Below are 14,208 nucleotides of genomic sequence, written 5' to 3'. Positions count from 1 at the left end.
GGAAAAAAATCTTTCAACGTATGCATTGTGTTCTCAAGCAGCCCATTGCCTAACACGTTCACTGCCCTTTTCCCCTCAGAGAAACAAATGCACCCTGAAATTTGGGGACAGGTCTTGTCTCCAGCTGTTCCTAGGAGAAAAGAATTTTAAAAGAATCCAGCCTGTCCCACTATTTGCAGCAAGAATAGGCTGCCAAGTAGACACATTTCTTGAAGGGGAACAAGAAAAGTTGTGTTACTCAATGTGCTTCTTAGCCATGCTCAAAATGTTGGGCCTTCTGGAATTCCCCCTGGACAGGAGGTTGAAATGAAGGGCATGTCCTGGAAAAGGAGGATGTCTGGTCACCCTGTTTGTGATGAATAACACAATTTTTTAAGAATCTGAGGTTTAGACATTGACAAGTAAATGTGAAGCTCAGAGCAAAGCTAGCCCTAGGCCATACGTTATGATAGGCTCCTGCCTTTTGTTATTATCTTTAATAAGGTGGGAATCATGAACTGCAGTTCTCTTTCTTTCCCTTTTCTCTCTTTTGTTCCCTTGCTCCCCCTGCTTCCTTTCTCTCCCCGTTTCCCTTTCTCTCTCTCTTTTTGTTTCACTTTCTTTCAGAATTTTCTTTGTTGCAAGCAGTTGAGGGATGGTTAATACTATTAGCTTACTTTCTGGGTAGAGATGGTAAACAGTTGTTACAGGCCATGCTAGCACAAATTTTGTTCTAGGAATGATTGAAGGTGTGCTGGAACCTTATGGAATCTGTTATTTTCCCACTGCAATAGCTGACAGTTGGCCAATGATTTTTGATGATAGCAACGCTCGCCGAGATTGGAGATGGAAACATGACTACGACCTTCCAGAACTGGTGAATACAATGTTCAATTTCCTTAGCTCTGTGAGCTCCATTTCTAGAGTTGCCCGGGTCAACTGACTACTCTCCTCTGATGCAGCCTCAAGTGATTAATTGACAGGACTTAGGCAAAACTGCAGCTTGTCCCTCGTCGGCTTCTGAGACTTGAAGTAATACACCATTGGGATGTTTTCCACAAGTATTTTGGAGCAGCCTCTTGTGCTCTTGGTTCACTTTGGTTCACTTTTCTTCCTTTTTGACAAATTAGCTGAATGCAGTCACCCATGTACACACATCAATGCTGAGAATAGTTTTAAAGCACTTCTTAATGCTGTGTCACTATTGGGTATTGCTTGAAAACTTATTATTTTACAAGATGCAACTTGTTTTCTTGAAACTCCAATTGTTCTTAGGAGGTACAGTCTTATTTTACTGTTTAGGATCCCATGTCACAGGGTTTGAATTGCTTACTGTACAATTTTTTAAAAAAAGGCAGACTTAGATGTTGTTCCAACCTGAATATGTGGAGTGAATGGAAAATACAAGGAAGTCATGAAAGAGGGATTCTGCTAAGAGTAAGAAATGCTTCTTAATTCTGATCAATTCTCCCTAAAAAATGTCATGGCTCCTGAATTAACATTTGAGGGAGGTACTGCAAAGTTGCAAATTATTTTGTACCTTGTCATTCCACCCTTAAATAACCCATTCACTCCACTGGGCCCTCCCAGTATGACCCACAACATTAAGTAATATGTAAGGATTTATATTTCCACTGGAGCTAATAGCATTCACACAGCCATCTCACCCAGGTGTAATTTATATATATCAAAAATCTGTGATTTTTCAGCTAGTCTAGTTTAAGTTTAGTGAACAACTTTAGTCAGCTTCTACTGGTAGGATTGCCTTTATTTCTCTTCCTCCATCATCAAGTATCCATCATCACTTGATTTCTTGTGGCATAAACACAAGGTGCAAGCCAGCTGAACTTTCAGCTAGGTTGATCTTTTTCAAATTTGGAACCAACAGTAGATTCATCTTAAATTTACAAAATATAGACCAGTTTTTTTGTTTTGAATAAGGTGACCGAACCTACTGTATAAGCCAGTTCCTGCATTCTTATATGATGCAGGTCATCATGATTCCTAGCAGTGAAGTTTGGTGACTGAAATACCCTTAGCTACCTTAAAGCCATCATGAGCATATATGATCTTGTCCAGTTCTGGAAAGTGAGCAGGGTTATGATGTAAATCACCCCAGATCTTTGAAAAAGAAATCTCCCTGAAACCCTGGGAGTACTGAACTAGATAGACTACAGGTGTGACTCTGTATAAGGCAGCTTCTAGTGTTCAGCTTTCATCAGGAAAAAGAGAGTAGCTCTGGTATCTTAGACCAGTTTTGTAAGCTTGGTATAGGAGATACAGGTCTGCAGTGGTTTGGGAGATGTTGGACTTTACTTCTCAGGAAGGTGGTAGAAAAGTACTTTATTTTGGCCATGGGATTCACCCTGCAGAGTTCCATCTTTCTGTCTGGAATATCCAGTTATGGCTCTCATTTTTTTAAGGTCAGTAAGAAGGTGCAGGGCATAATTGCCTATTGACTTAGGCATTTATGGATCTTCAGAACAAGAAGAAATAGAGCACAATAGCCACTGGAAATGCTGGTGTTGGATAGTCTGTTCAATCAAGAGATGAGCGCACTCTTCTCCTTTTCTATTTTATAAAATGACATTCTCATTTTTAGTTTGTTAAATTTTGATTGCTGGCACCTCAAAGGAGATACCTTTTTCCTTTCAGTGAAAATTTTTTATAATATATTCTTACTGTTTTGCATGGAAGGATAACTCTTTCTCTCAATGGACATATCATTGCAGATGAGGATCTATAAGAAAATATGTTGGTATTGCTTTGCCCCAAGATCTTTATACAGCCTAGGATAAATAAACAATGGACATTTTCTTATTTCACCCTTCTCCATTACATGCTAAAGGAGGCCAGTTATGAACATTTCATGTGCTGCTTTTTAAAATGACAACTTCAACATTCCATGGCTCAACTCCTTCCAGCAATAGATTTAGTTGCTACCCAACTTCTGGTTCCTTTGTTTTAGGGACAAGCAACTTAAACATATTGGGCAGCCACCTTTTCCCCTGGGACCCTGGAAGGCCATTCTTGCCTGCTCACCCTATCCCTCCTCCCCCAAAACTGGCTTGAAAAACAGGCAAGGTGACACAATTTGCCGTTCTGAGCCATTCTCCATAGGCCTCCTCCTCCTCCTCCTGAAACTGGAAGTGACCCAAAGCTCACACTCCTTTGTGGAAGGACATCATAAAGTCCATGACCGACAATATGTCCCCCTTACATTTTTTCTTCTTCCACCAGTGTAGATATTAAGCTATCCATACAAAACAATGAAGAATTCCAGATGTTGGCATAGCTGTGGCTGGGCATTGACATATCATCATTTCCACCCAAAAGACTTTAGCAGAATTCAATGTTTCTTCCAGCTAGAAGAAAAAAGCTTTTTAAAAAATCTCCCTATGCTTGACATTCCTAAAATCCCTTAAAATTCAGGGGTCTTGGAGACTACAGGACTGGTCTTGATTTGGAAAGTGGTGGAGAATTCTCACTGCTGTGAAGTTGAAGGCATCCATAGTTTTTTGTGGGTTTTTCGGGCTATGTGGCCATGTTCTAGAAGAGTTTCTTCCTGACGTTGCTGCCCGAAAAACCCACAAAAAACTAATTCTCTCTACATTTGCAGACAGTACTATATACCTAAGGGATTCTTGCCATCATTCTCATTCTGGCATGTAGAAACCAGAATGTTATTTTTTGGGAGGTGGCTTGGCTCATGGCCACATCAGTACACTTTTACAGAGAATGATGGCTAGATGACCTTCCAGTTTTGGAAGCCATATAGGACAGCATGAAAGAGTCTTTGTGGTTATACCCTTCTTGCTGGCCTCCACTCTGCCAAAGTAGGACGCAGAGTGCTAAGCTATGAGAGCCTTTAGACTTGATCTAGTACGATTCCTCTGTTGTCCAGTCTCCATTTGAGAGATGCTTCACAGTCTATCACAATCTTCTGCAGGTTCTTCCTTCTTGCTCAGTCCTTTTTTTCAGGATTACATGGCCCGGCATATCTCTCAAGTACTTGAGCAGAAATTCAGTACAGTATGTTCATAAGTTCAACATATGTTGCCTTACTATAATTCCAGTTCTGAGAAAGAGTTTGAACCTTTTCTTGGTCACTGCTGAAGCCACCAAGCAGTTCAAATAATCAGATTTGGCCCATTGGATCTCTGCAGCTCTAACTTTAAGGGACACGAGAAGGCAATTTTGTCACAATTGGTCTCCTGCCCAATCATTTTAAGCCAAAGAGAGGCCTTTCTTTAAACAGAAGTCTAGAAGCCACCTCTTGAGTTTGTTTTTTAAATCCTGTTCTCAGCCTTAAAATGGCACAGGGCAAAGGCAAATATGTAGTGAAGAAGGCCCCCATAGCAGGTATCTAAAGACATTCGGAGATGCCTTTATTTTAGCCCTAGATACCTTGGGGGCTACAACAATGGTCTTGGCAGGGCATATGTGTTGCTTGTGGGCTGGACTCTCCCTCCATCCTAATCACTCCTGGGTTGACAACAGTAATGTCCAACATTGTCTTTCTAGGTCTTAGCTGTGTTCTTTTGAGTGTTATCATTATAAAGTGCATTCCTCTGTTGCACACACACCATGTAGAAGTAATTCCTAAAGAAACATACAGTACTTACTGCAAAGGGATCTTGTAGCACCTTTGAGACTAACCAAAAGGAAGAAGTTGGTAGCATGAGCTTTCATAGACTTGAGTCTACTTCCTCAGATGCATGCATGAGGAAGTAGGCTGAAGTCTATGAAAGCGCCATGTAAGCTCCATGTTACCAACTTCTCTCTTTCAGTTAGTCTCAAAGGTACTACAAGATTTTTGAAAAATATTTATTGGTGTGAAGATGGGAAGTGACGGACCGGAGCAGAAGATCATCGAGTTAAACCAGAATTTGGGAGAAGTGACTGGGCTGCGGTTACAGTTTCTGTTAGAATTAGAAAAGCTGACTGGATGTGCATGTTAATTTGGATTTTCTGCTTGCAATGTACAATCCAATTCAATTCTGCTTACTGATTTGAGACAGTCAGGCTGCTGGTGGTGTCTCAGCCTCCTTCCACTTCTGTGGAACTTCCAGATTGTCAAAACTGCTTTCCAGTTAAGAATAAAAGTACACATCTGCTGTTTGGGTTCCTGTCTCTTGCGTCAATGAAAAGTAGAAGAGATTTTAGGATTTTGTTTTCTCCTTTGGTCTCCAAACTGTAAACCATCAGTAGCTTGAATAAAATCCTAAATACAAATAACTGTGTTGTTCTTATTTTTCCACTATATGAACATTAGCTAGTCATCTGGCGTCACTGACTTACAAGGAAGAAAGAGGTCTGTTTCAAAGAATTTTGTTTTGTTGTCTTGTGTGTTCAAGTCACTTCTGACTCTATTGTTGTCTGGGGACAGTAGGACTTCAACTTGTCCAGAAGCTATCTGGTTGGGAAAGGCTGTCCTAAAGTATGGAACCTCTTTCTACAACCTGCTCAGTTAAGAGTTATCATTGATCTGTGTTTTGCTTGTTTCTTGACCCTTGCAAACATGTTTTGCTTGTTTCTTGACCCTTGCAAACACTGCTCATTTGCCCTTAAAGCACCATGTTAAAAGGTTAACAAGGAGCGATGGTAGTGGTTAGTAAGAAAAGATGTCTCCTCAGTGTCCTTAACACATTTATCTACTGCCAGTTCAGCAGTAAGCAGCTGACTACAAAGGTCAGTCAATGAATTACGTAAGTATGGAGAAACTCAATGGGTTTGTTTGAAAAATAAAGAATGACACATCATCAGAGCACTTGGAGATGTATCTCCCCTTTTTTTTCTTTTGGATAATATGGGCTGTGTCTACTATATGAAAACTTTATATTACCATACCTCTATAATCATTAAGTTCTCCCAGTTATTTCTGCACATTTTCAGTAGATACTATTGAAATGATGAAGTAGTGCTACATTCAGAATCTGTTGCTGACAAAGTTCTGGAGCAGAAATGAGCCAGACTCCCCCCCCCCCCCCCCCCAAATAAAGGCAGAGCCAAAAGTGAAACCTCTTGAAGCCTTGGGAGCAGGGTTGCTAATTTCCAGGGAATTCCCCAGAATCCAGGGAATTTAATTAATTTCTTTCTGGGGATTTTGACTGAATATTCCAGTAAATGCTGGGGAATTCCGGGGATTTTTGAGAAACATTCTGGGGGATACTTTAAAGGCTTCTTGGCAAAACTGCTTGTGAGAACTTTAGTTTCGGGGAAAGCATGGTGGCACAAGAATTTGCAATTTTCCTGTGGAAAACACCTAGAACAAGAGGATGGGCCTGGATCTAAGTGAATTTTTATCATACAAATTACCACAAAAAACACAGGGGGAAGGGACAGGAAATGAATCTCTTTTCCAAAAGAATGTTAGGATTCCACTTCCACCTGAGCTACTGCGTGTATCCCTGAATGCTGCGGAGTTGTTACATATGTCTGCCTCTTGTTTATTTGTTCTTTCTCTTAAGACTGAGATACTGTAGAACTTTGAATCCTGGAGTTGGAAGAGACCCCAAGGACCACCCAATCCAACCCCCTGCCCTGCAGAAAGACACAAAGCACCTCTGACAGTTGGCCATCCAGCCTCTGCTTAAAACTTGCTCCTTGTCCTAGTTTCTGGAGCAGCAGAAGACAAATTTGTTCCATCCTCAGTATGACATCCCTTCAGATATTTTAACAGGGTTATCATATCACCTCATAACCTTTTCTTCCCTAAGCTGTTCCTCATAGGTTTGCAGACCCTTCACCATTTTGATCACCTTCCTCTGGACACACTCTAGCTTGTCAACATCTTGACAGATCAGGTGCAGCTGAGCAAATACTATTACACAGTAGTTATGTTGATCAAGTGCAGCTGTGTAACTACTACACTGACCTAGGTGGCCAGATGGTAACAGGTGAGAAGGCACGGAAAATCTCCATCACCAGGTATGGGAGGAAAAGCTTCCATTTCTGGGAAGTCTAGCTTTACAGTGTTTGACGTCCAGGCGGGTCCTCCAAGCCAGGATGCTCTGGAAAGGCTGAATTGGAAAATTGGCTCTGACAGGTCATTCCATCCCCTCCACCCCTAAGGCTTTCCAGAACACCCTGGGCTTCAAGAACCCATCCAGAAGGCAGTTTTCTCAAGTTTTCTCTCCTAATGTAGAGGACTCTTCTCTGCTTTTCCCCAATACCAATTTGTTCAGTCCTGCAAAAGGTCCATGACACCAGTGTGACAAGCCAGTCTGCTAGTGTATTATTATTCTATTCATTTCTATACCACCTTTCTTCCAGAAAGGGACCCAAGGCAAAATAGGTTAAAAAGATTTTACAATAATTTTTCTTAAAAAAACTTAAAACATCTGGCATATACACACACGCACAGGTTTAAACAGACTTCTAGAGCACACACACGCACACACCCCATATAAAAGCCAGCTGGAAATAAAGGAAACCAGGGAGGGGGGCCAGCTTAGCCTCCCATAGAAGGATGTTCCAGAGGATGGGAGCAACTACCAAGAAGGTTGTGTCTCATATCCTCACCAAGGGAGCCTGTGATGTTGGTGGGACCCAAGATGAAGCCTTCCACTGTACATCTTAGGACCCTGGCAGGTTTGTATGGGGAGACACAGTCTTTCAGATAGTCTGGAGATAAGCCATGTAGGACGTTTTAGGTCATCACCATTTTGAAACGTGCCTGGAAATAAACCGGTACCTGGTAAAGATGTTTCAAAAAGGGAATTACATGCTCCCTATAACTGGTCCTGGTCAGCATTTTGGCTGCCACATTTTGAACCCACTAAAGTTTTCAAACAGGATGTAGTCAAGGCATGTGTCACAGTTAGTTAGATCTGACGTCTAAATGAACGGGCACATGTGGCACACTAGTTTTAGTTGTACAAATGCACTCCTGGCCAGTGCTGAAATCTGGGCACCCAAGCTCAGAGTTGAGTCAAGGGGGGCACCCAAGCTGTGAGCCTGAGATTTCAGGGGGAGTGTAACCCCATCCAGCACAGGTTGAGTCCCTGTTCCCTGAACTGCCTTACTACTAACCAGCAACACCTCTGTCTGATCTGGATTAGTAGCAAACCAAGACAATTGTGTCCATGCCCCCCCCCCCAGCCCAGTCTGGAATCCTCTAAATGGAAAGGTTACTCTTAAACAGAAGGCCCTACTCCTATTCATCATCAATTTGAACAGCATAGTACCCTCTTAAGGTGCTGGTTATCCTGTAAATGTTTTCTAATTGCAATTAAAAAGGGGACAGGGGGAGAGTTATAGTTATTTTTGTAATGCCTATACAAATGGAGATGCATGAGCCTTTGGATATCTGAAAGCATGGGTTTCGGTCCCAAATTGAAGTAGACTGGTTTCAGGTCAGGAAACATATTCGGGGTAGCCATGTTGGCCATATAGCAAAGTACAATAACGTCCAATATTCACAAAACAGTGATACCTTTAATCGGCCAACCAAAACGTACAAAATACATGATACAAGCTTTTGAAGCTCCACTGGCTTCATCAGAAAAGGGTTCCAGGTCAGTTCAAGTTGAAGCAGCCTACTTTTAGGAGTCTACAACTGAGATCCAACAAAAACTGGATGTTGTCAAAAGTCATCATCGCCAGTCATCATGCACAACATGGATTCTTTCAGAGTCTGTTGCTATGGAGAGGTTCCCAGCAGTGACTGTTGTTCTTTGCCCAGAATTCCAGCATCATCGTTGCTTCAGCACTTTAGAAGAACATCTGGAAGTGAACAACTTGTCTGCATTCAGGGCTTTGGCGCAACCAAGGAAGAAATAATTTGAGTAAGTCATTATGCTGTTTTCTAATACTGTCATATCCAGCAGGATACCAAAGTGTAGAAACTCAGGCTCAGTAGTAAAAACTCAGAAACCTTTATTAAGAAACTATAGATCCAGTCCGATGACTTTCATTGTCAGAACTGATCAGCAACCCTTTATGCTGGACTAATGAAACCACAAACAATTTCAGAATCATGCCAGGACTATTTCTCATTCATTCCCAATTAATAAACATAGAGTCATAGACTTGGAAGAGAATGCAAGGGACAGCCAATCCAAACCCTTCCACCATGCAGAATGACACAATCAATTGTGGTGAACCCTTGAGTTTTTAAAGTGAAGGTGAGATGGCTACCTGTCAGGATGCTTTAGTAGTCAATTACTGTACCAGAAGAGATTGGCCTAGTGGCCTTCTGGATCCCTTCCAACTTTCTAGTGCCCTATGATTCTGTGGTTGTTTTTCATAGTATCCTAGAGCTGGAAGAGGACCCTAAGGGCCATCCAGTTCAACCTGCTTTTGCCATGCAGGAAGATACAATCAAAGCACTCCTGAGAGATGGCCATTCAGCCTCTGCAAAAACCTCAAAAGAAGGCGACTCCAGCACTCTTTGATGCAGCATCCTCCACTCTCCAACAGCTCTTACTGTCTGGAAGTTCTTCCTATTATTTAGGTGGAATCTCTTTTCCTGTAGCTTGAATCCATTGCTCTGGGTCTTATTTTCTGGAGCAGCAGAAAACAAGTCTGTTCCATCCCTTCAAATATTTAAGCATGGCTATTATGTCTTCAATTCATTAATTTTGCTTCCCCGATTCCCTTTACATTCTTGTTGCTGTTCCATTCTCACAATGGATCAATCTTGAACATTCCTCCCAGAAGTTAGTCTCCTTTCCATTGTTATAACACCACTTGTGTATGAGATCACCTCTGCTCTATAATGTTAAACCACTACATAATCCATCACCCCAGCTTCTAAACATATCATGCCCAAGCAACTCCTGACTAATAGATAAACCCCCTTCACATGAGACTAACCTTGGGTAAATGATTACTCATCTCTGCTCCATTTTCCCAATGGAGGAAAAACTGCGGGGTCCAGATATTGTTGAACTTCAAATCCCATCACTGCTAACAAGTAGAGAGAATTGTCAGGCATGCTGGGAATTGCAGTTCCGCAATATCTGGAAGGCAAGTCCCCTCCATTCCTGTGGCTGCTATGGTATGTTTGTTTGTCTACTTAAAAGTGGAGGTATACGTTTCTTGTTTCCAAATGGAATCAAAATGTCTACACCTATATCTCTGGACCAAAGGTGGATGCAAGAAAACCAGTGACTTGATGTCTTGTCTTTCCTCCATTTAGACAATGGAAAACTATCTTTTGCATGAGAGCATTTGCCAGCTGCAAAGAGAATGGGATTGGTGAGTGCACTCAGCTTTGAGATTTTAGTCTACGCTTTTTTATGAGACAGACTGCTGCCACATTGCAGAATTAGTACAGTTTGACGCTACTTTAACTGTCATGTCTCCATCCAATGGCACCAGGATGCAGCTGGGGTGCAAACCTATAAAGGCTCCTGGATGGTCAATGAGGTCCACTAACCTCTGATAGACTTGGTGGTTTGGAAATGGGGTTTCCAGTTCAGGATTGTCCCAGGCCCTGCAGTTTCTGGAACAAATCCTGAGACCTAGGAATGACCCCTGGTGATGCCATTCAGTGTTATATATTAAGTACCAAGCACAACTGCTCACAATGTGTCATTCAAACACAGACATATGCACACACAGAATGTACTTCCTTGTTTCGAAATTTTAGCTAAAGGGTCTGATGGCAATGACAAACCCCCTCTGAAGAAACTTGCCAAAAAAACCCCGGTGAGAGGTTCCCCATAGGCTCAGCATAAGTTGGAAATGACTTGAACAACAATAACAATAATGAGCCAGCACTTTGAATTCAAATCAGAAGCATTTTTGTAGCCAGCTTGTATAAAAATCTTCCTTTCTGTCTTCTAACTGGTGATCTTATGTTTTTCTAGCCTGCTCTTTGAAAAAATGGAAGGCATGGTGAGTAGAAAATACTTTTGAGATATAGTAGTCCTTTCCTGGTGGACACCTTCCTAGACCCCAAGTGGATGCCTCAAGCCACAAATAGTACTGAACTTCATACATGTAATGTTTTTGGACAACAGTTGACCATGGTAACTGAAAACGCAGAGAGCAAAACCAGATGGGGGAGACTACTGTATACAGTTGTCCCTTCCAATTCATGGTCATGCCATTCGTGTCTCTCAGTCTTTTGTGGACGAAAAGTGGAGAGGGACATAATGGGATGTGTGGGAGCATGCTCCCATTGATTATAATGGGGCTCCAATATTGGCAATTTTCCCGATTCACGGGGGGTGGGGGTGGTCTGGAACATTCCCAGAGTCTTTTACCCCTAACTCCACTTAATGTGGAGGGTCCACTATATTATTGTTTGCAAAACCTGGCAATCTTAAATGGTCCCAGGAGCCCATTGTTAGCTCCTATGACTTTATGGGGAGCAATATGAATTTCCAAGGAATGGCCCTGAAGTGTCTTATTATTATTATTATTATTATTATTATTATTATTATTATTTTAGTTATATCCCGCCTCTCTACAAAATACAATCGGGGCGGCTTACCAGATTAAAATATACAGTCCGAACCCTCAACACCCCCCCCCCCCCCTTAGAATACAATTAAACAATGTAGAATTTAAAATGTAAAACATACTTTAAAAAAAGCCTAGTTATGATTTTGGGAGGGGAATGGGTCTCTTTTTCTATTAAACAATACAATTCCCCCCACCCCCCATTTAAAATGTGAACTGCTGCTCACATTCAGAACAATGGGAGTACAGAGCATCAAGAAGGGTTAAGGCCAGGAGAACAGCTGCGAGGGCAATATTTTCCCCCAGACCTGTCTCACACTGATCTAGAAAACATTTGGGGCACAGGACAGTATTAAGTGTGCTATAGATTCCATCTCTTAAGTTTCAAGAGGCTGCGGCTGGATAATCACTTCTTCACTCAAGCTTCTCCAAGAATTGGGAGCGTACTGCACAGTGACCTATTCTTGTGACTAAAATATTTCTCTTCCTCATCCAGTTGCTGGACTTTGCTCATAAGGAAGTGAAACATCCTGAGTTACCTTTGCAGGTGAGTGTGGATGCTTCCAGACTGGGGTTGCCATGTGAGGGAGTGTGTGCAAGGGAGTGGGGGAATGACACAAGGGTGGGAGTGCGCATGGGGACAGTGGGGGGGGGGGGGGAGTCCAGGGGAGAGCCTGACCCGGTGTCACCCTCCCCCTTTCTGGTGTCACCCGGTCACCTTCTAGTGACGCCACTGCCATCAGGAAATTTACAAATTACAAGTTAGTATTTGTAATTTTATATTGTTTTTAGCTGATGATTTAATTTTTGTATCGCAATATGTTTTTAAAATTGTTATTGTGAGTTGCTTTGGGTCCCTTCAGGGAGAAAGGCAGGATAGAAATTAAATAATTGAATAATTAAATAATATTCCCCCTAACGTTTAGGTGGAATATCTTTTCCTGTAGTAATCATCCATTGCTTCGTATCCTAGTCTCTGGAGCAGGAGAAAACAAGCTTGCTCCATCTTCAGTATGATACCCCTTTAAATACTTAACAGGGCTTAACCATCTGTTCTCCATCTCTAATCATACAAAGATCCCTAAGCTGTTCCTCATAGGGCACAGTCTCCAGACCCTTCACCATCTTAGTTGCTCTCCTTTGGACACGCTCCAGTTTCTCAACAACCTTTTTAAATCGTGGTGCCCAGAACTGGACACAGTATTCCAGGTGAGGCCTGATGAAAGCAGAATACAGTGGCACTATTATTTCCTTTGATCTAGACACTAGACTTTCATTGATGCAGCCTAGAATTGCATTGGCCTCCTGGTAGGGTTGTCCCTTATTTGAGGACCAGAAAGCTTGTCACTCATAGGGCTGCGTGTGTTTGTGCCTTCAAGTCACCTGTCAACTTATGGCAATCCTTTGAAATTCCCAGGGTTTTCTTAGCCAAGGAATCCTCAGAGGTGGTTTTGTCAGTACCTTCCTCTGAAATAGAGCCTACAGCACCTGGTATTAGTTGGTTGGTAATTTGCCATGGTTTTCCCTCCCAGAACCTGCAAGATCCTGAAATCAAGACAGCAGCGATTGGACAAACTGAGGCAAAAGAGAGTGGAGACAACCAAGTGGATATTGGCCCCTAAAGATTGTCAGGATCTTGCCTTTCATAAGAGCAAGCGGGGAAACTGCCAAAGAGCTGCCAAAGATCTTCAGTGATATTCCAAACAAAAATTTAACTGATCAATTTAGATTTTAAAAAGATTAAATGGATTGTAATTAAATGGAGTTCCCACTCTACTGTTTTGACTCTGCTTCAGTCTCTGGTGAGATATTAAGGACATTTCTCCTATGGAGCAGGAATTTTCTGAGCATGGAAAGTCCCAGTCACCCCCTGTGACCCTTAATATCAAATTAGTATCCATAAAAGAGATTGCCACTGGATGGCCACCAGGGGGCGCCCCACCACAGGAAACCAACCGTATCGTATTGGGAAATCCAGATGGCTCAGCATGGGAGAAGCCAGAGGCACTTAGCAAGATCACTTAAAATCAGAATCCACATAATTCCTTCACTGAGGAGAGTGATGGGGGAGAGCTAGACTTGCAAATGGTCTGCATACAACAACCAAAGGGAGTTTCCTTCTGGAAATGAAACTCTTTTTGACTGAGGACATTCACACTGATTGTCCGGACATTTCTGCATATCACACCCCATTCTTCTCCCCTGGGAATGTTATTTCACTCTTGGAATAGCCATTGAATTCCTGGAACACTGCTCTCAGGACCCATTTCTTGCCATAAATACATGTGCCCAGACAATAGCAAATCAGTCTACCTTGAAGCCAGACAGATTCTCTGTTCAATTTCAGCTGGACACCTCAGTCACTGGACACCCATCTGTCACAAGTGGCTACTGAGCCATCCTCATTCAGGTAACCCCACAATTGGAACTATGGGGTCATTCCCACTTGGGGTATAATCCGTGTCCCAATCCGGCTCCACTCCACTTTGTAAGCGATTCCGAAAAGGTCCCTTGTTCTCACTATGAAAAGGGACCTTTTGTGGAATCACTTTTTTCACTGGGAATGCTTGTCGTTCCCATTAGATGGAGCCAGGGGAAAGCGGCTCTCTTGCTCTCTTCCTCCTCTCCCCTCCCTCCCTTCCTTTCTTCTTTCCTTCCTTCTCCTTCTCCCCCTTTTTTCCTTCCTTCTTTCTTTCCTTCCTTCCTGCTTACCTTCTCTCTTTCCTTCCCGCGGCTGCCGCTTCCCTAGTATTAGTGGGGCTTCCGGTGCTGCTGCTGTGCTGCTGCCACTTCCCCTTCAAAAGGGAGCTTGGC

At 42.4% G+C, this 14,208-nt stretch overlaps 1 protein-coding gene and 1 long non-coding RNA gene across 2 annotated transcripts in view; both read left to right on the top strand.

Moving 5' to 3' along the window:
• Nucleotides 1–5,217, top strand: part of LOC149310364 (L-threonine 3-dehydrogenase, mitochondrial-like) — a 29,089-nt gene extending 23,872 nt beyond the window's left edge. Inside the window, exon 9 of the mRNA XM_089528801.1 lies at nt 774–5,217. Within this exon, the coding sequence (XP_089384927.1) occupies nt 774–922 (149 nt within the window). The 3' untranslated portion in view covers nt 923–5,217. The remainder of the gene's footprint in view (nt 1–773) is intronic.
• Nucleotides 5,218–10,123: 4,906 nt separating this feature from the next.
• LOC149310363 (uncharacterized) lies at nt 10,124–13,093 on the top strand. The gene is made up of 4 exons (XR_016281561.1): nt 10,124–10,182; nt 10,797–10,824; nt 11,891–11,941; nt 12,927–13,093. It is a non-coding gene; the product is annotated as an uncharacterized LOC149310363 (long non-coding RNA).
• Nucleotides 13,094–14,208: the final 1,115 nt, after the last annotated feature.

Source organism: Sceloporus occidentalis, unplaced genomic scaffold (genome assembly GCF_023333645.1).
Source record: "Sceloporus occidentalis isolate IW3139 unplaced genomic scaffold, rSceOcc1.0.p SCAF_6, whole genome shotgun sequence".
NCBI classification, from domain to species: Eukaryota; Metazoa; Chordata; class Lepidosauria; order Squamata; family Phrynosomatidae; genus Sceloporus; species Sceloporus occidentalis.
This window is presented reverse-complemented; position numbering and strand designations above follow the sequence as displayed.